Source organism: Eretmochelys imbricata, chromosome 1, assembly GCF_965152235.1.
Source record: "Eretmochelys imbricata isolate rEreImb1 chromosome 1, rEreImb1.hap1, whole genome shotgun sequence".
Taxonomy (NCBI): Eukaryota; Metazoa; Chordata; order Testudines; family Cheloniidae; genus Eretmochelys; species Eretmochelys imbricata.
In genome coordinates, this window is record NC_135572.1 from 41,610,254 (window position 1) to 41,631,510 (window position 21,257).

The 21,257-nt window shown below is 38.7% G+C and overlaps 1 protein-coding gene across 2 annotated transcripts in view; it reads left to right on the plus strand.

Annotated features, from left to right (window-relative positions):
• The window catches only part of IFT88 (intraflagellar transport 88), an 80,514-nt gene that overhangs the window by 24,607 nt on the left and 34,650 nt on the right, over positions 1 to 21,257 (plus strand). For both annotated transcript variants that reach the window (XM_077809234.1, XM_077809225.1), the window contains exons 13-19: positions 37 to 107; positions 2,575 to 2,661; positions 7,591 to 7,690; positions 16,589 to 16,675; positions 18,035 to 18,221; positions 19,266 to 19,374; positions 21,031 to 21,181. In XM_077809234.1, the coding sequence (XP_077665360.1) occupies positions 37 to 107; positions 2,575 to 2,661; positions 7,591 to 7,690; positions 16,589 to 16,675; positions 18,035 to 18,221; positions 19,266 to 19,374; positions 21,031 to 21,181 (792 nt within the window). The remainder of the gene's footprint in view (positions 1 to 36; positions 108 to 2,574; positions 2,662 to 7,590; positions 7,691 to 16,588; positions 16,676 to 18,034; positions 18,222 to 19,265; positions 19,375 to 21,030; positions 21,182 to 21,257) is intronic.

Here is a 21,257-nt window from a genome sequence, read left to right on the forward strand (position 1 = left end):
ACATTTCCATAACTTATTTTGTTTTGATTTTTTTAGGATGATCCACATACTAACCTATTGATTGAAGCCATTAAAAATGACCAATTAAGGCAAATGGAACGTGAAAGGTAATACTGGAAACATAGGTCCCTATCCAAATATGCCTCCATGGTTGCTAGCACATGGAAACTGACACCAGCTTTCCAAGCTGCAATGCCTGAGAGCTATTCCTTATTCTGGATGGGATGGCTTTAAAGTACTACATAAATTCCCTAGTAATGACTGTTTGGGCTTGTGAAAGTGTCAGGAAAAATACTAGATATGCTAAAACAGGTGGCCTGGTTGGCTGAAAAATAGCTAGGGAATAAGATTTTTAAGGGACCTTCAGAAACCAATCCTGTGTCCTTGGCTAACAGCTCCATTTTGAAGCTCAGCCAAGTAGAATAAAAGGCCCTATTATTTTGAAGATTTCTTCTACCTCCTAACTGTTAGTTAGGAACTGGGCTGGTATTTGGTTTAAAATAAAGAAGCAAAAGGAGAAAAATCTGGCCCTGGGTCACAGTCCTGTGTATCCCTAGGGAGTGGGATAGGGAAGACGAACAAATGGAGCAGAAGAAGTTACAAAATACTTGTTTGTGAGTTCCCCATCAGTGAAATACACAGCTTGGAAGTGGGGGCCTTTTTTAATTTTCTGAGCCCTGTGCAAAAGCCATGCTGGATTGCATATCAGTAATTTAGGCCACTGCAAAGCATCCAGCATATGTGGCCTGCTGGCACTGGAAGGTCATATAAATGTTAGACTGTAGGGATATTGTACAGTGCAGCTAGGAGCAAGCCTCCCAGCCCAGGTAAGACTGACTTGAACTAGCAGGGATCAAGCTAGTGTGCTAAAAATAGCAGTATGAACATTGTGGCTCCAGCAGACACTCAGGCGGTTCTGAGGTCAGGAGGCTACCTCAGAACTGGGGGTTCGGTGGGCTTGAGAGCCCAAGCTGTCACCTGAACTACAAAGTCCACACTGCTATTTTTAGCATGCTACCGCAAGCCCCGCTAGTATGAGTCTGTCTACCTGGATAGAAGGCTCACTGCCAGCTGCAATATAAACATACCCTATGGAGCCTTTATTATTTTGATATACTGTATTTTCAGATCTTGTTTCTGTATTATAAATTATTATGCTCCTATTCATATGTTAGGATAGGATTGTTGTGTAATGATATATTTTAATGACTAACGTCTCTTGGATTTATAAAAAGAAAAGCAGTACTTGTGGCACCGTAGAAACTAACAAATTTATTTGAGCATAAGCTTTCGTGAGCTACAGCTCGCTTCAGTGGAAAATACAGTGGGGAGATTTATATACATAGAGAATGTGAAACAATGGGTATTACCATACACACTAATGAGAGTGATCACTTAAGGTGAACTATTACCAGCAGGAGAGCGGGGGGGCGGACTTTTTGTAGTGATAATCAAGGTGGGCCATTTCCAGCAGTTGACAAGAACGTCTGAGGAACAGTGGGGGGTGGGGGTGGGGAATAAACATGGGGAAATAGTTTTACTTTGTGCAATGACCCATCCACTCCCAGTCTTTATTCAAGCCTAAGTTAATTGTTTCCAGTTTGCAAATTAATTCCAATTCAGCAGTCTCTCTTTGGAGTCTGTTTTTGAAGTTTTTTTGTTGAAGAATTGCAACTTTTAGGTCTGTAATCAAGTGACCAAAGAGATTGAAGTGTTCTCCTACTGGTTTTTGAATGTTATAATTCTTGACGTCTGATTTGTGTCCATTTATTCTTTTACGTAGAGACTGTCCAGTTTGACCAACGTACATGGCAGAGTGGCATTGCTGGCACATGATGGCATATATCACATTGGTAGATGTGCAGGTGAACGAGCCTCTGATAGTGTGGCTGATGTGATTAGGCCCTATGATGGTGTCCACTGAATAGATAGTTGGCAACAGGCTTTGTTGCAAGGATAGGTTCCTGGGTTAGTGGTTCTGTCTCAGACGTTCTTGTCAACTGTTGGAAATGGCCTACCTTGATTATCACTGCAAAAAGTTTTTTTTCCCCCCTTGCTCTCCTGCTGGTAATAGCTCACCTTAAGTGATCACTCTGGTTACAGTGTGTATGGTAACACCCATTGTTTCATGTTCTCCCCACTGTATTTTCCACTGAATGCATCCGATGAAGTGAGCTGTAGCTCATGAAAGCTTATGCTCAAATAAATTTGTTAGTCTCTAAGGTGCCACAAGTACTCTTTTTCTTTTTGCGAATACAGACTAACACGGCTGCCACTCTGAAACCTGTCATTATGCAAGGTCTTGGATTTATGCAAGTCTCACAAAACTTCTTGCCTTAAGAAATACTGTAGCGTTACTAGCTACCCAATCTATATATTATTCATTGAAAGATGTAGTATTATCCTTAAGTCATACTATTATTTTACTGATGTCTTGATTAAACAATAATATAGATGTTGCTCAGGCTTAGTTGGTGAATAGCGATTCAAGGCACAGGATAAGGTAACTAAGTTTTTGATGTTTTCATATATACTTTTTCTAAACACTGATATATATCTATTTTAATTCCTAAGGAAAGGCATGGCAGAAAAATATATCATGACAGCTGCAAAATTGATTGCACCTGTGATTGAAACCTCCTTTGCCATAGGCTATGACTGGTAGGAGACAATTTTCTTCAGTTTAACTATGCATGCCAATTTCTGTCCATAATCATAAAATCAAGTCACAAATGTAGAAATCTAGGATATATAGCATTTGAGTTGTGCTTCTCGATCAAAGCACCCAAAGTACTTTGTTAGCCCTCATAGCAATGCTCTGGAAAAAAAATCAGAAATATTGTGCTTTATCCATCTACAAAACAGTTTAATTGCATCACAGATCATAGAAACTCAAATGTCAGTCACATAGTTATTGAGCTGCTTTAAAACTCTTTACATTCATACAAAGTATTCATACAAGAATCTTACAAATTCTTGATTAGACAAATCACGTACAGAAGACAATCGTTCTGCACTCTTCACTAAAGATTTGAACGTGGCATGCTGAAGACCTACAGTGTCTTACTCTTCTGGTGCTAATGACTTCACAAAAGATCAGGGCCTCTGGTTCCATGTGCAAACCAATTGTTTAAATATTATGTTACTGTTCTGCCAGTCAGAGTTGGCAGCAACAAGAACTATGTTCAGTATCTAGGGGTTCCTTTTCAACAATACAACACAAAACTGGCTCGAGCTCCCACCCAGTGACCTGGGACAATTACAAACCACCCCCCTGGCGCCTCTAAGAGGCAGTACTTCCCCTCTTGCAAGCACAGAGTCTGAGTGTAGCAAAAAAACCTTTTAATAAAAGGGGAGAAATAACTTGGCATTAATTTGGGAAAACACCACAAATAGGGTTCATAAACATTAACCATGAGCAAAAGACCCACCCCCAAGTAAGATGGGCAGCGTCCTTTTCCCTCAGGTTTTTAAGTCCAGCAACCAAAAGTCCCTTTAACGTACCCATCCCTTCTCTGCATCCCACTGTGCAGTTGTTGTCCTTGGTCAGTGCAGACCCAGAGTTCACAGGTGCATATGCAGGATTCACCTCTCAGTCTGGGTGGAGGGGGTGGAGAGTAAGAATGCACCTTACTCGCTCTGGTGCCCGGCACTCGCTCGCCCCTCCTCTTCACCGGCCACCATGCCTCTCCACCAGCTGCCCTACTGGCAGATCACCAATCCGTCCGGATGTCTTCGGGCCACCACACAGCTCTCAATGAATTCAGCTGTTAGTGTGGGAGCCTCACTGCTGGTTCACAATGGGCAGTCTCTTGCATCAGAAGCACTGTCCCAAAGCAGGTCTAAGCATTAGACTTAGGTACCAGTGATTTCAGCTCTGCCCTGTGCAACAAGACTCTCACTTGAGTCTAAATTAGATCTTTTATTACACAATGGAGAGAGGAAGGGCCAAATGTTGTCTAAGACTTTTAAGCAGAGCCCACACCACCAGATACAAGTACTTGTCCCCCCCCGCTCTGAACTCACTGGGCTTTGGAACCCATGTCCCCTGCCTGGTGAGTGCCATTCCGTTCAGGGTGAGTCCCTCAATTCAGGTATGCCAAGTACAGTTCTGCTGCCCTCGATTCACACAACAAGGATAACAACCCTTTATTACTCCTGCCCCCAATAACAAGGAGACCGGGGATCCAGCACCAGCCAAAAGTGATCATTTGGGCAAGCAATCCCATCATGTTGAACACCTAGGCAGGGTGGGTGTGCCCAGGCAAACAAGATCAGCTCCTGAAGTCCCCTTCCACAGCTCATCACTAGATGTCAGGGGAGAGCTCATTCAGACTCTGCTTACATCATTAGACAGAGCTATCTTGGCTCCATTTATAAACCTTATGTGCCTTGATCATGCTATTAGAACATTTGCATGACAAGCGTAAAAGTTAACATGGTGATAAAGCAGCTCATTAGCATCAGAGATGTATATGTATTAATATATTAAACTAAAGTTTTCTGGTGCACCGAATACTCAAGAAAAGGAGATAGTATGTAAATGCTGTACATGGAGAGAGTAATGTATTAGGGTGCCTTCTCAAAATGCAATTTTAATTCTAGGTTTCTGATTTTTGAAGGGCTTGTTGTTTGTTTGTTTAACTCTGATATTCTTGAAAGTTAATATGCTCTCAAACCACTGATATGTGTCTACAGCTTCAGCTTCACTAGAGGAAGTTTTTATGTTGCATTTCCTTAGTATTTGAAATAGTTGTAACATGGAAGTGAAGGATGCTTGGGTAGGGAAAAACCCTTTTTCCTCAACATTTCTCCTGCCCATAAAAATGAAAATAAGTTACCACTCTTAATGATTTATGAATATATAGAAGCAGAGGAAAATTTTCAAGAGTTGTAGATCCTACAATTACATTTTGCTAATATACCTATCTGTAGATAATTTAAAATAATGTCTTACGCAAAAAGTGTTTAGTCCACTGAAGCCCACAATGTGGTGTTTGATGATTAAATAATAGATAGAATCATATTATTTCCCTAGTATAGCTGCTCTGGTTTCTTAGACCCTAAATATGTTTGGTGAGGAGTGGCTTCTCGTTAGCAAGTCAAATTTGCTTCCTCTGCATCTGGTAGTGTGTTCAAAGGAAGATAAAGAATAGATTCATTTATTCATTATGCATTGTCTGTGCATACATGTAGGTGTATATAAATACATATACAGTTATCTTTTAGTTTTCATTCAACTTTCCCTAGTCCTGCCTCTATTCACTAATTACTTGCCATGAATACACACATGCCTGTAGTCAAATTCTGAAAAAAAAGTTCTTCTTTATATCTAATAACTTATGACAAAGTTATGGACATTTGCTTAGTGGCTAATTAAATTATTAGACACGTTAGATGGGTTTGTGTATATTGGGGCAGATTCACTTATATGCTGTAGCTGCCTTGCACAACTCCAGCCACACAAAGATGTTGAAATTCTTAATTCGACAGTTGAATTTTCAGCTACTTTCCATTGAGTTCATGGCATATTACAGGTATATCTGTGCCTAATCAGATTAATTTTCTTTGGAGAAATGAAGTAGGCATGGATATTATGTAGATTTCTTATGTTACTGAGGTGTCTCAAACTTCAGTTAGAAAGAAGTACATGCAACTTACTCATGAGACTATTGTTTGATCTTCCTCCCATGAGGGATTGATGGAGTATTCAGGTCTGTCAATATCTTTTGGTTAAAAAGGCTTTAACACTGGCCATCAAAGTATCTCTGGCCTCTTCTCTCATAGCAGACTGTTTTGTAATGTTTTCAGTCCTATCCTTTTCCTCTGATGCCAAGAGGTATTTATAGACTTTGGAGAGGTGATTCACATGCCAAACAGATTATAGCTACGGCTACGTTTTAGTCACAGGTATTTTTAGTAAAAGTCATGGATAGGTCACAGGCAGTAAACAAAACTAATGGCCCGTGACCTGTCCATGACTTGTACTATATACCTCTAACTAAAACTTGGGCCTTGGGTGCTCGGGAGGGGGTGGTTCAGGGGCCCCGCGGGGGAAGCGGGCAGCGGTGCGCGGCCCTGGACCCCCACTGGTGCTGCGGGGGAGGGTTGACAGGGCTGGAAGGCTCCCTACCCAGCTCCGCGCAGCTCCCCAGAAGTGGCCAGCATGTCCCTGCAGCTCCTAGGGGAGGGAAGGTCGGGGGGGCTCCGCGCACTGCCCCCGCCATGGTGCCAGCTCAGCAGCTCCCATTGGTCAGGAACCGCAGCCAATGGGAGCTGTGGGGGCAGTACCTGCAGGCAGGAGCAGCACACAGACCCCCCCCATCCGCTCTGCCTAGGAGCTCCAGGGACATGCCGGCCGCTTCCAGGGAGCCCCCCCTGAAGTAATCGCTGCCCCAAACCCCTGCCCCAGCCCTGAGCCCCCTCCCACACCCAAAGTGGTGCTAGCATAGGGATGGGCTGAGCCAGAGCCAGCCAGCCATACCAGACACTGCAGAAGTCACGGAGGTCACAGAAAGTCATGCAATCCGTGACTTCCCTGATAGATACACAGTCTTAATTATAGCATCTGCTGGGTTTGATGGTGAAAAGTTATTTAACAGGCCCTCAAAAGGCAGTAGCCAAACCTGCAGTAATAAAAAAAGCATTCACTTCTAGCTCCTAAGGAAAATGAGAGATACCAGAGAGGGGTTTCTTTAATTAATTAAAGTCCAGACCATCTAGAAGATCAGACTGTCTATACAATAAAGATCCTGGCCCATGTCACCAGTTCTTTCCAGAACATACCACCCTAATAAAGCGCACAGAAGTGCTGACTGGAAGAGAGTGCCTCGGTGGATGGGAAGCTATGAATGTTCAGTTCCATGTCAGCTTTCTTTTCCTTGTACCACTGTATTATTAAAGGCTGCCTTAGAGGGGATGAACAGGAAGAGGAGATGATTGTTTAGCATCATGCAGCTGGAGGCTTGGGCTTAATAAGTTGGGTTCTAGAGATGATGGTGTCCCACACATACAAGAGGGGTTGAGCTGAGGTTAGGCATGAATAATATATAACTAAAAAGAACCTTCTGAGACTTGTTCTGAGAGAGGTTTGAAAAATGAACTTTAAATGTGTTGCCAGACTCAGGCTCTACTGTAGTGTGGCTGGTGCTATGTTATAATGTCTGAGAGTATCCTTAGAGATTTTTTTGTAATTCACTTTTGCATACAGTACATGTTTACGACACAACTTCTGGGACATGTATACCATTTCTAATTAATTTATCGAATCAATACATTTTTATTTTTAGGGGTTATGTCATTTTAGTACCCAGGGACCAAACTATAGATGCATCCCAAGCTTTGTATAGTTTTACCACTACCAATTCTTTCATAGAATCCAAAAAGCCAAATTTGATTAAATTTGAACTGTTCTTTAAAACATGGTTGATGTGTGGAAACACTGTGTGTGTCTGCAAACAGGGGAGTACCTAACATAGCAGAGAAACTTCCTCTAGATAACTAGTTAGCAGCATACATGAGTTGAAGTGACCTTAATGCAGATACATATTATTTATAGAAATTATTTCTGTGGATTCCCTTTTGTTGTAGGTGTGTTGAAGTAGTAAAAGCTTCCCACTATGTAGAGTTAGCCAATGACCTGGAAATAAATAAAGCAATTACGTATTTGAGGCAAAAGGACTTCTATCAGGTATGGTACTTTTTAAAAAACATTTTTATGAATATTGTATTGGTGGAGGCATCGGAGGGTATGTCTACAATGTGGCTGGGAGTAGACACTCGTGCTAGTTAGTGCACAAAATAGTACTGTGGATGTTGTGACACAAGCAGCGACTAAAGCTAACCAGCTAAGCTCGGGCTCAGAAGTTCTTGACAGCCTTGGACTCACGTTGCTAGCCGGAACCCCTGCCAATGCTGCAATGTCCACACTTCTATTTTTAGTGGACTAGCGCTGTTCAAGCTAGTGCGAGTTTGTCTACCTGGGCTGGGAGGCTCACTCCCAACTCCAGTGTAGACATACCTTTATAAAGCAGCAAGGCCATATTTTTCCAGCAAGAGCTTCCTCTTTAATAGTTGCTTAGAACCTCGATAAAAGTGTTGATATTGGTCTTTATTAGAATAATGCTACAAAAAACATTGATTGGGGAGGGCTTTACCTACATTAAATTTGTCTGTTGTCACAGGAGGGAGTTAATAAGAGACCAGAGTATGAGCAGATGCACTTGCTGTTATGTTATTGCTTGTGGTATTGTACCAGTGATGCCCTGCCTCCATTCCTGCATATGTACTATTATACCCCATTAGGGTACTGTAATCTGTGTCAGAACTGTAGTCCATCATCTTGTCCTTCCATGCAGGGACAAACTTAGGAAATAGAGGTAAGGCAGTGGCCCCAAGAATTAAACACTCTAACGTGTGTATAAAGGAAGAGCATGAGTATAGTCTTTCCATACTTTAAAGTAGAATTTTGGGTGGGGGTGGGGATCTGTCTTTTCTATGATATTTTAAAATTAATTCTACTGGGACAAAAAAAGTGAACCTAAAAATACATATATTTTAATGATAAAGGGCTTTAGGGGTCACCTTTCTGTTTGATTGGTATTCTGAGGCCTTATCCATCCTCAAAGTAGCACCGGTTTAACTAAAATGAGTTTTTAAATGATTTAGTTCAACCAGTGCAAATGCTTGTGTGGACACTCAGATTTAAACCTGGCTTATTGTTAACATAATTCAGTTAGGAATTAAGGTAAACTAAATATAAGCCCTTTTTAAATTAATATAAAAGTGACCACTAGGGAGTTTGCACTGATTTAACTAAATCAATTTAAAAACTCACCTTTAGTTAAATCCTTGCAACTTTGTATGTACACAAGGCCTTACTAATTAAACTATAGGAAAAGTATAAAGAAAGAGTACAGCTCCTGACTGGCTAAGAATTGTTATCTTTGTTACCCTGTCTTCTCTGCCCCCACGCAGACCCACTTGTCTCTTCTACCTGGTATGTCTTGTCTTTTAGACTGTAAGGTAGGGTAAGGGCTGTCATTTAATTTGTGTTTGTACAACACCTAGCACAATGGGGCCCTCGTCTGTCTGGTTTCTAGGTTCTACTACAATAGAACTTTTAAATAATAATATAGGAATCTCTAAAAACATACTACTTTTTTAAATAGAAAGTGTTCCCCAAAGCACTTAGGTACTTCTGATTCTGGGGCTATGTTAGTACCTACATAGCTACTTAGATGGCCTCCATCATCATAGCGTCTGTGCATCTCACAAATATTTATGAGTTTATCATAGCAATGCTGCTGTGAGGTACAGAGGTGGTATTATCCCCATTTTACAGAGGGGAACTGAGGAATAGAGGTATTAACTGACTTGTCCAAGGTCACACAGGTTGGTGGTAGAACTGGGATTTGAACCCCATTGTCGTGAGTCTGGTGTATTGACCACAAGACTGCCCTTTCTGCACACCATCTCCTCCTATAAAAAAACAGTAGTAGTTAATTTTGGGTGGGCAGTGCCTTGCATCTATGTTCTAAGCCTGTCCTTCCAGTGGAACTACCAGGAAGGGGTAGGAAAAGCCACCGTTGTTCTAGTGCTGACACTAGTATTATGGGTGGTTTACCCATGGATGTTTAGGAGCCAATAGGGAGAATCCTCGAACAGGGGCACATGCACAAATTGTCTTGAATATACATTTACAGCCAGATAAAGTTATACTCACTCAGAACATTAATATATTAATATGCAGTATTTTGCAATATAGGTATATTCAAATGCTTCATCATCCCATTTGATTTTACAGTATGCTTTGTACTATTTTGTAGTATAGAACAGGATCATTTTAAAATTTTGAAGAACAAATATACTCTGTTTCGGTTGGAAGTTACAAAATTGACAAAAGAGGCAATGTATTCCTACTTTTCCCTCCATAGACACATAGCAAACCTTGAATTTCATTTCTGCCTATTAGGATAGGTTTCTATCTTTATATTGGCTTTTCTTGCATTAGAATTTGACAACTGACTCAATGTCTAATGTGTAATGACAGCAGCTGTGCAATGATTTGGGGTTTTAGATTAGTGACCAGGACTAAACTCTGAAATTTCAAGTGTGGTTGAATTTGAACAATTTCTTAGTGGAGCACAAAAGTCTCACATGTTGATTTAGTAGATATTTTCATCCTATATGTCTCCATTCACACATTCAGTATCTTGGTAAGATTAGTTTAACTGTGTTTTTAAAAATGTAATTTTTGCTTTCCTTTCAATATTGCCACTTTCATTGTGTCTCACATTTTGTTTGATACTGTAAGTATGAAGAGGTAGGTATAGTATTAAAATATGGCCCTTAATTAGCTTTAGTCTTCTAGAATAGTTGTAACTTGGCAATGTTTCCTGGCTATGCCCATAATAAAGGAGTAAGTAAAACAGTACTTCTGGTGGAAGTGTTAAGAAGGTTTTGTGTTTCATTTAGAAACCCAGTTTTACAGTCTCATTTCCTGACACACAAATGGATTGACCCTAGAGGAACTATTTTCAGGAGAGCAGTGTTTTATTGTTCAGATTTTAGGCCATTTTCTTGTATTCTTTCTTGTATTCAAATAATGTCCAGTTGCTGATTCCTATGATACCCATTTCTAGGAAAAAAAACCTTAATGAAAGAGCTGTATTTTACTGTATATCGTACCCTAAACCTCGCAAATCTCAGACTCCTCTGGGTTTCTGTTGGGAGTTAATTTCAGAATTGAAAGAATGAGGAGTACTTGTGGCACCTTAGAGACTAACAAATTTATTTGAGCATAAGCTTTCGTGGGCTAAAGCCCACTTCATCAGATGCATGTAGTGGAAAATACAGTAGGAAGAGATAGAGATATAGTGTCTAACAGAGAACATGAAAAAATGGGTGTTGCCATACCAGCTCTAACGAGACCAGTTGATTAAGGTGGATTATCAGCAGCAGGAGGGGAAAAAAAACTTTTGTAGTGGTAATCGGGATGGCCCATTTCAAACAGTTGACAAGAAGGTGTGAGTAACAGTAGGGGAGAAATTATCATGGGGAAATAGTTTAACTAAAAACTATTTTAAAAACCTTCTTGTCAACTGTTTGAAATGAGCCATCCTGATTATCACTATAAAAAAATTTTTTCTCCTGCTGATAATAGCCCACCTTAATCGATTGGTCTCGTTAGAGCTGGTATGGCAACACCCATTTTTTTCATGTTCTCTGTGTGTGTGTGTGTGTGTGTGTGTGTGTGTGTACAACCTTCCTACTGTATTTTCCACTACATGCATCTGATGAAGTGGGCTTTGGCCCACAAAAGCTTATGCTCAGATAAATTTGTTAGTGTCTAAGGTGCCACAAGTACTCCTCGTTCTTTCTGCTGATACAGACTAAACGGCTACCACTCTGAAACTTTTTAGAATCGAGTGTCCTATACTGAGAACACCACTTTCCTAGTCCTTAACAGTTCAGTGTTTGGACTCAAATAGCTGACACATTTCAAACTGGCTGCAGCTGCCATAATGGGGTACTGGAAGAAGATAATGGGGGTGAAAGTCACCTGGTCTAGCCATTTTTGTGGAGCAGGAATTTCCTCTACTTTAGCCTCTCGGGTGTATGTAGTTACCTACCCTTAAATACTCCAAATGATGGTGCCTTGCCTCCCTCTGCAGCTCATCTTAGTCCCTAGTCTCTAACAATTCTTTAAAAGAAGGTGCTTGTAGACTCTCATTTCCAGTCCTTCCATACTGCATTCACTGGTATGCATTCTTTCAATTGATGTGGTGAAAGTGTTTGCAGAGCAGTGCAATATTGTCCTGTGATAGATTATGGCCTATGTGATGTTACCCAGTTCTGATGATCCACAATACTTAAGTCTTGAGAGAGCTTTTGGATCTGAGTCTCTTCCGCCCCCCACATCTACATGTGCTGTTGGCTGGGGTATTGGGATAGCTGTCCATTGTGTTTCTTAACTCAGTATTAACATTTTTTAATGTTTTTATTTCTGAAATAAACTTAATAAATGAAGTGGTGTAGAATTATATTGAAGATCTGAGGCAAATGCTTGAGACAGATGGAAGATGTTAGTGTGTTGTGTCCCCATCAGAGTGATAGAATGAGAAAAACAATGATAGTCAACGTTCTACTAACTGTAGAAAACTCACTGCTTAAAATAAAAAAAGAAACATCAAGAATTGAATAGTAGCACATTTTAAAGCAGAAACCCTACTGTCTTGGTTTCCTACTGAATTATTAAAATTGTTGGAAGCATAAAGAATGAGAGGAAAGACATCGACATGAAAAATAAGCAAGTGTGGAAGTAGCATGTTGGAGGATCTTGTCTTTTCTAACCTATTCTGCACTATGCAAACCTCTACTTACTCTTTCCATTATATAAGTTCTTTCATGCTTCTTTCATACTTCTGAGTCCAATGAATTGCCTCTACAAATTCTATCTGTGAATATAAAAGATCGGGTGCCTTGATGATATAAATTCAGCCAAGAAGTCCCTTTTTTTAATTGTTCTTTTGACACAGCTATATTAACAAGGTAACCAGGAGGCATCCTGTGACCTGACTGTTGCTTCCATGACACTGTCGCTATTCTCAGTGCATTGGTATTGGGGCTTAGCCTGGGCAAAGTAAGTAAGAACCTCAAACAAGAAAGCTGCATTTCATTTTATATTTTGGAGTGCCTCATTCCTGATCATAGTATACCTTTTGCTCCTCCATATTCACATAAGTGTAATGTACATAATACATAAGTGAATCATTTTCTTAAACTGGATATCCCTTACCAATGCAAACACGTGGCAGCTTTGCATCCTTTATGCTGCACTCCATACTCAGAAGACTGGAAATGTGAAAGTTAAGATACAGTGCACTACCTTAACACTGCAATTATGCATGAATGTTTTAGGATAGTCTTTACTTATGTGATCATACAATTTCTCAAATATATAATGAAAAATGCATTTTTCTATAACCTTAAATACAACCTGTAACCATGTATAGTAATTAGAGAATGTACACACAGACAGTATACACGTAATATGCTCTTTCCTAACTTTCACGTGTCATAGATTTCCAATCTTACCTTTGCATTACTCTTGCATTTTATTCAAAGAAAAATATAGAATAGAGGTCCCGTTCCGTGGGTAAAGTCTTGGACAGAATTTGATAAAATTGAAAAATGCTTCATCTGAACAACAGCAAACTCAAGAACAATTGATGGGAGTTTTCCTCAAACTGCCAAAAACAACAACAAAAAAACCACCTTACACCACCCTTCACCTTTGGCTGAAGAAAAAACATGAAAAATTTCAGTCCCCAAAGTAAACTTCAAAAAGTTTTATAAGTGTGTAAAAAGAGAGGTTAAAATTAAAATCTTCTGCTACTGTAACTATAATGGGTATAACTGAGCACTCACTGTAGCATACATTGATGAAAGCATTCAAAGTTTAAAAATCAGAGGGGAAAAAATAATTCACCTTAAATTAATAACACAAAATTTGCTGTTCCATATTTTGGGTCTTTTTAAAGCAGCAAAATATAATTATAAAATATGACCTAAAGCTGCTGTAGGAACTTCCCTTTTGAATTTCTTGATCTTATGCAGTGTTAGAACTGTTTGCATCTAATTCAAGAATATTTTTATCTAAAATTACATATGTAACACCTTCTAGCATAGTGTCTCGAAGATCTTTGTGAAAATTCATTAATTAACCTCACAACAGCACCCCTCTAAGGTAGGAGAGTAGGTAAAAGGAGGCATTTGAGGTTACATGACTTGCTCATGGTTATACAGTGAATCTGTGGCAGACACAGGGATAAAACCCAGGAGTCTTGGCTCCCTGTCACCTGTTCTATCTGACAAACTTCCTCTCTATTCAGTAGTTATCAATTAGAGTTTCCACTTCCTTGCCGCAATTCCATGCTTCATTGTATCCAACAGTTTTTTCATAATTCTACTAGAAACTACAAGAGAAAGAAATAAAATTACAGATGTGAGATTTAAATGGTATTTCTGTTCTGTGGGGCTAGTATTGGTAGGAACTGTAGGAACTGGTGAATTTCTGGAATGCTGAATTGAAACCTTATACAGAGTTTGAGATTGGAATGATGTACTGTGAAACAGTAGCATCAGTTTGAAGTCAGAGGACAGTTAAATCATGAAATAATATGAAGGACCCACATTCTGAGGACTATTATTAATGTTAGTAGTATGGTAGCAATGGGAGGTCCCTGGGTAGGATTGGGGCCTCACCATTCTAGGCATTGTACAAATACATAGTAAGGGTGTATCTGCCCTGAAGACTTTATAATCTAATTTAACAAAAGATTTTAACACGTAAGAGTAGCAGTGACATGAGCACATGGTTATGTGGACTAGAAAGGTACACAATGAGATGGTTTCAGGTCAAAGATACAAATAAATTCATAAGTAAAATAGATATCAGAAATCTCTACTGACCATCTACCTAGCCATTTTCAGGCTTACATATTGTTTTAAAATAATCTGTGTGTGTTAGTGGTGTTTTGAATCCCTCTCAATTTACAAGATAGTTCTGGTATAAAATTTTAAAGCAGAACACTGGGATTTAGCCTTGTGAGTTCTACTACCGTTACTGAGAATCCACAGATTAGGCCAGGTGCGTTACATTTAAACTTTGCCCTTGTCATATATAATGTGTACAGTGGAATCCAGTTATAAGGATTGGTTTTGACAATGTCTTTTGATGGTTGTGTCCAATTGACCATTACTCTTAAGATACATAAATAGTGAACTTCCCAAATTTGAGACGTGTATATAGAATCAACATTTCCACTTTCCACCATGATAGAATGAGTACCGCTAAGGCATTTTAATGCCACGGCATGTCATGGCTTCATCTGGCTCACACAGTCTATAATATGCTTTACCAGCAGCTGAGCAGCACCCAAAATCATCTGTGAACTTCTTTTCTCTCTTTGAAAACAAAGAAATTACTTCCACTTTAATCTTTATAACCAAAGGTGCCACCATATCAGTAGAAGGAAAGGGCAAACAAATCAGCAACAATAGGAAATGACTTTAGGAAAGCAATTAGATATATATAGTTGAAAGGTCAATAAACCAGAATTCCATTGTAACTGAGATGTGCAGCCTGAACTTGAAGAAACAATTTAATGGTAGAATACCTCAGATATAACAGTACTGTACTTATAGATCTATGGGACCAGTTCTTTCTTGATTCAGTCAAATACATAATGAGAACCAAAATCCTTATAGCTAAAGTCTTGAGTTTCAAAGCCCATAAAATTTGAAGTCATGCATTTGGAAACTATTTCCTTGACTCTCAAATTGGTGCTTTTCTCAGAAAATTCTATATAATTAAAAAAATGTTCTCCTTTGTAGTAGTTTGTACTTCCTATGTAGTTTGCTAGGGAGCAATAAACTTCAGCTAACTGTGTAAACTTTACATGTCCTCTTATGCCACACTAAGTCATGCATTTTGAGTAATGTAAAAATAGCATGTTCGTGGATCATTTTAAAACCTTATATTTTTTCCTCTGCCTTGGCACACCACCAGAGAGCATTATGCATTCACATTACTATGATAAGCAGATTCAAGATTTTAACTTGTGTAGGGAAAAAGGAGGAGTTTTAATCGTGCAAATAGTGGGTAACCTGAAGTCCTTACATTTGCATTGATGTAATGGAGAGTGGAACTGAGGCAAAAGTATCATTAAACAGTTTTTATGAACATAATGTAAATATTTAGTAGAACCTAGCCAAAGATTTTGTTATATTTGGTCTATAGAAATATATCTTTTTTTATATTGCTGAAAAAATTGCCCTTTATTTTTAAATTTGTTTAGTTAATTATTATATCATTTTTGTTACTCTTTTCACATATCAGTATCGCCTTGGCAAAGTTTATGAAATTAATTTCTGATGTACAAAGTGATCTGTAAAACTCCTTAGATTTGCATATGTATTGTCCTCAATCCTCACTTCTCTGAGCACATTGTGTAGTATGAGATATGAAAATGATTGGTCATTTCTGATCAATACACAAAGCAAAATTTCTATTTGTACTCCAAACGTACTGTGTTACATACTTTTTGTATTGTTACATTCATTTTTTTTGTTTGTAAGTCTTTAAGAAAAAAATCTTGGGTAAAGATACAGAAAAAGTGAAAATACTTACACAATACAGGTAGTTGACAAAATGAATATGTCGAAGTTTTTTTTGTTTTTTTGTTTGTTTGTTTTTTTAATGAATGGAACTTCTGTGGAAAAGTGTGGCTATCTGAACAGAAAGTTCAGGTATTTTCTAAATCTGATCCATACGCTGCAAACAAAACTGCCAGTACTGTGGGAATTTTAAAAGTACGAAATATCAACTATTTTGCAATAGAAAAGGTTATGTATAATTGTTGTCTAAGTAGTAATTAATAAATTACTCACTAGTAATTAGTAATATAAGTCAAGTAGTCATTTTAGTTGTTTATTCCTTCAGAAAAACATAGGATTGACCTGCACAGTAATAGTTTGAGTAAGTTTGTTACAGTTTAGTAACTTGATTGTAAATTAATTCTAGGCTGTGGAGACTTTAAAAATGTTTGAAAAAAAGGATAGCAGAGTAAAAAGTGCAGCTGCAACAAACCTTTCATTTCTTTATTATTTGGTAAGTATGCCTTTTTTTTGTTGTTGTTAACTATGAGCTCAGAAGAGCCTATGCTTCTGTAGCAATTTTTGTATCTATCTACATGTTCTGTCTCAGCATTAAGAGACAATGCTCAAGAAAACGAGAGGTAAGAAAAGACACCATTTTAACTAATCAATGTCTGTTCAATGTTTTGAACTATTAAGTGCAATGCAAGAGCAAAGTACTTTATTATTTTTGATTATAAATGTTAAATATTTAAATTTCAATTGTTGCCTTCACTTCCTAATTGAAAGTAGGGGCTGTGGGAGCAGAGGCACCAACTTCCTGAGTTCCCAGAGTGTGCTCGTACCCCTACTTTGACCCAAGCTCCAACATGCTCTCCGCCCCCATCCTGCCTCTTCCTGCCCCCACTTCTCCCCCAGCGTCTGCTGCTGAACAGCTGATCACTGGCAGGTGAGAGCCGCTGCGAGGGAAGAGAAGGAGCTGATTGGCGGCTCTGCCAGTGGGTGCTGAGCACCCACTACTTTTTTCCCCATGCGTGCTCCAGCTCCACAGCATGCATGGAATCGGCACCTATGTGTGGGAGTGCTCTGCTTTTATAGAGGTACAGGAAGCAGAGCAGACAGAAAGGAGTGTTCCAACTGCTATGCCAGGAGGAATGAGACTGAGCCACTGCTGGGGTATAAGAGACTCTTCCCTCATGTGGATGTTGTGAAGGTGAATTAGTTAATGTTCATGAAGCTCTTCATATATGTATGTTCTAGTTATTTGTGCCCTGGCTTCCTACTGCTTTTGTGCTCTCTGAATGTATGTATTCAGCTGCCTGGCCTGTCACCCATTCCTTGTCTCCTGCTGGGCTCACCTGCACTTTTATCTCCCTCCATCTCTGGCAGGGTTCTGTTCACCTGCACATCAGTAATAGGGCTGTGATCCCACGCTTAACTCTCATAACTATACTCATGGAGGAGTGGAGACAGCGACATTTAAAACACTGCTCTATGCTGTCTGCTCTGCCTCTCTGATTAATATTAATTTTCAAATAGAATATAAAATAAGTTCATTTTGGAGACTTAAATGATTCTACAGTGTTTCCCCTATCTTTCCTACCAAAATAAGGAGCAAACCAGCATTGGGAGGGAGATGGACAAGATGACAATTTAGGTCTCACTCTGTAATTTTCAGGTTTCTATGACCTGAAAAATGTGAGTGATCTGTTTTCAACAAGCTCATAAAAAATATTATTAGGATTGAAGATTATTACATTTTTTTCAGACTGCTGTTATATCAACCATAAACAACAAAGGTTAGCTCCAAAGAAAATTATTGATTGATAGTATATTAAGTTATTAATGTACTATATATATTTTGTTTACACAGGAAAATGAATTTGCACAAGCAACCAACTATGCAGATTTAGCTGTGAATTCTGATAGATACAACCCATCAGCTCTCACTAATAAAGGAAATACTGTGTTTGCAAATGGAGACTATGAAAAAGCAGCAGAGTTTTATAAGGAAGCTCTAAGGAATGATTCCTCATGCACTGAAGCACTTTACAATATAGGTAATGTAGAAGTGTTTGCATGGCTTAAAGTTTGGATAAGGCTAGTACTAATGTGTTTGAGATTCTAGTTTTCAAACTTGTCCTTTTTAGAAATGTTAATTGAAATTAAAATATGTTCTGTCATTTCCAATAAACTGTTAATTCTTTTACTTCATGATTTAAGACGTAAAGTGAGATAATGTCCTTTGCTTCAAACCTCTTCACAGAAACTCTGCACCAATATTACTCATCTGTTCTTAGAGTAATTGATGTCGATAAACCACTTTGAAGATAAAAATTGCTATAAGTGCGAAGAACTATTTTCTATTCAAAATGTAGGTTTTGGATAGTACTACTCATCAAATTATCCCCCCTTCCCTTTCTGATGCCCCTTGTTAAAGGGATGGTGTTATGTACAGCGGTGGGCCTTGCCTGGAATCATGACCATTGCCCTACTCAGCTTTGGTTCATTCGGGTCACACTGCCTGAAAGGACTGTCAAGATGGTTCTTAACCAAGCAGCACAGCAAATCTACTGAGATGCAGTTGAGATGAGAGAGTGATCATTGGGGAAAGCGCAGTTATATTGCATTTACCTCTAAACAGTGATGCAGCTTGCTTTTTAAAAAGGACTCCAACTTAAAAAAAGTTAAAGGTAGTTTCAAATACCACATCTGCCTTGAGTATCCCTGTGGCTTTACAATCCTGTTTTCTTATTTTTAGAAAAAACATTTTTTAAAATCTGTTGCTTTATGAAAACCCAAAATAAACAAGGAAAACTGACCAACTATCAAAACAGTGAAATTGACTATCCAAAAAGGGCTGCCAAATGTACAAATTAAACAAACTGAAAACAGAAAAATATTTTTTCAGTCTCTTTCATGTGTTCCCTATTGCAATAATACAGGAACAAAAAAATCAGACAAAAATATGATTTTTAAGTTGATAGCATCCATCTAAATATTGCATTTCTGCTTCATTCTCCTTGGTTATTCTGCTAAATTACTATGCCTGTACTGATGTTTTATTTTGCCTGTTGAATTCATTTTGTAACTTTTATTTTTAGGTTTAACATATAAAAAGTTAAACAGAATAGATGAGGCTTTGGATTGTTTTCTGAAACTTCAGGCAATCCTTCGAAACAGTGCCCAAGTTCTCTACCAAATAGCAAGCTTGTATCTTTTTCTGGGTCATGATGCCAAATATTGAATTTAGTCTACATTAGAGGATTAGTTGAGATTAGTCTTAATCAAGACATAAAAGTTGTTTTTGTATGGCTAAAAAAATTTACATTTAATCAGGAGGCATTTGTGGGGTTAAAATATATTTGGTGTGTGAAAATAAGGCCTGATTCTGCAACCCTTTATTTTGGTGAGCAATGTCATTAAAGCTAGTAGACTAACACACATGAGAAAGGCCTATTTATATAAGGATAATTAACATTGAGGAGAGCCCTGTAACCCTTTAGATATGCAACTGATGTTATTTTGAAAATAATATAACAGACATAAGCATAATGGATGTAAAACTTTGAACAAAATATTTCATTACAGTGAAGTTCTATTCTGCAAAGGGAATTTATAAAAATAGCTCCATAGGGTTCCTTGTTTATTTTCTCAGTGGCTTCCAGACCAAGTCTGCTCAGTTTACAAGTAAAAGCATAATCATCTGTCAATCCTGCAAAATTAGCCTGGGATCTGAAAGCCAAGTTGGGGTCTTTCTTAGCTCTCTGCCTCATCAGCAGTAAAGATTCTGCAGCCAGAACTTAGTTAAGCATTCTGTTCATGATGTGCAAACCACAATAGAATCCCTTCCAAGGCATAATGGAATCCCATTGCAGTATTGGCTCAGCATTTTTAAAAGTAGTGAAAGTGATAAAACAGATAATAGAAAAGTAAGCAGATACGAATCTAACTAGACACAAGGGGTGAGGTCTTCACTCCTGCTCCCGCCTCTTTACAATGGGTTAAAGCACTGGAGTGGCATAAAGGGGTTCTAAAGCCCTGATTCTGGCTGGGGGAATATTCCCCTGTATTGACACTGGATAACGCTGCCTTTAGAGGACTCCCTTGCAAGCTCGGGCATCGGGGGCATTCTGGGGACGGGGTTGAGAGTAGGGGGAGTGTGTTGGGGAGGAGCTACATCATTCTGTGGGGATTATGAACTGTGCTAGCACCCAGGAAGGCTGCTGTAACTAAACAGGCCCCTTAAGGCTGTCTAATTACAGTGGGGACTGCTCCAGACCTCAGAGCTGCCCAGAAGTGAAGAGTGCAAAGGTGGCTTAAAGCCCTCTTCCCCTAAGCTGCAAATTCTGTGCTGTGCTTCTTAGAGATGCAGTACAGAGTGGCACCTAAGGAACAGATTTACTGCATAAGGTGGTGACAATTTTGCCTTGTCGTTTTGTGTAGCACAGAACCACACTAAGAAAACCTAGGAAGTTTGTGGGGCATAGAAATAGGGTGCCTAATTCTCCTTTCAGTTGCACTGTTATAAATCAGGAGCAACTCCATTCAAGTTAATGAATTTATACCAATGTAAAATTAGTGAGAGAGAGAAGAACCACACCAAAAGTGTTTTTAAGGTTGAAAGAGCAGCCTAGACTGTTAACACTTAATTATGTTATTTATAGTAAACTAAAGTACATCTGAGTGGGAAGAAATTATTAAGTAAATGTGCAAAAAAAACAAAATATATGTCCACTTTGCTATGTCTGGCAAATTTTTTCAACATGCAACTTTTGGATTACATTTACATTATATAACATAAGAATTCCTCTTGATGAACCCAAATATGGTCACCATTTGAATTGTCCTTAACTGAAGATACCTCAGATATGAAATAATGGAGGATCCCAACCAAGCCATAGAGTGGCTCATGCAGCTTATCAGTGTAGTTCCAACTGATTCATATGCACTGTCGAAATTAGGGGAATTGTATGATAATGAAGGTGATAAATCCCAAGCTTTTCAGTATTACTATGAGGTATGTGACCTACACATTTTCTAATATTTATAGAAATAAAATTGTGCAATAGGCACATGTGACAAGGCAATGTTTA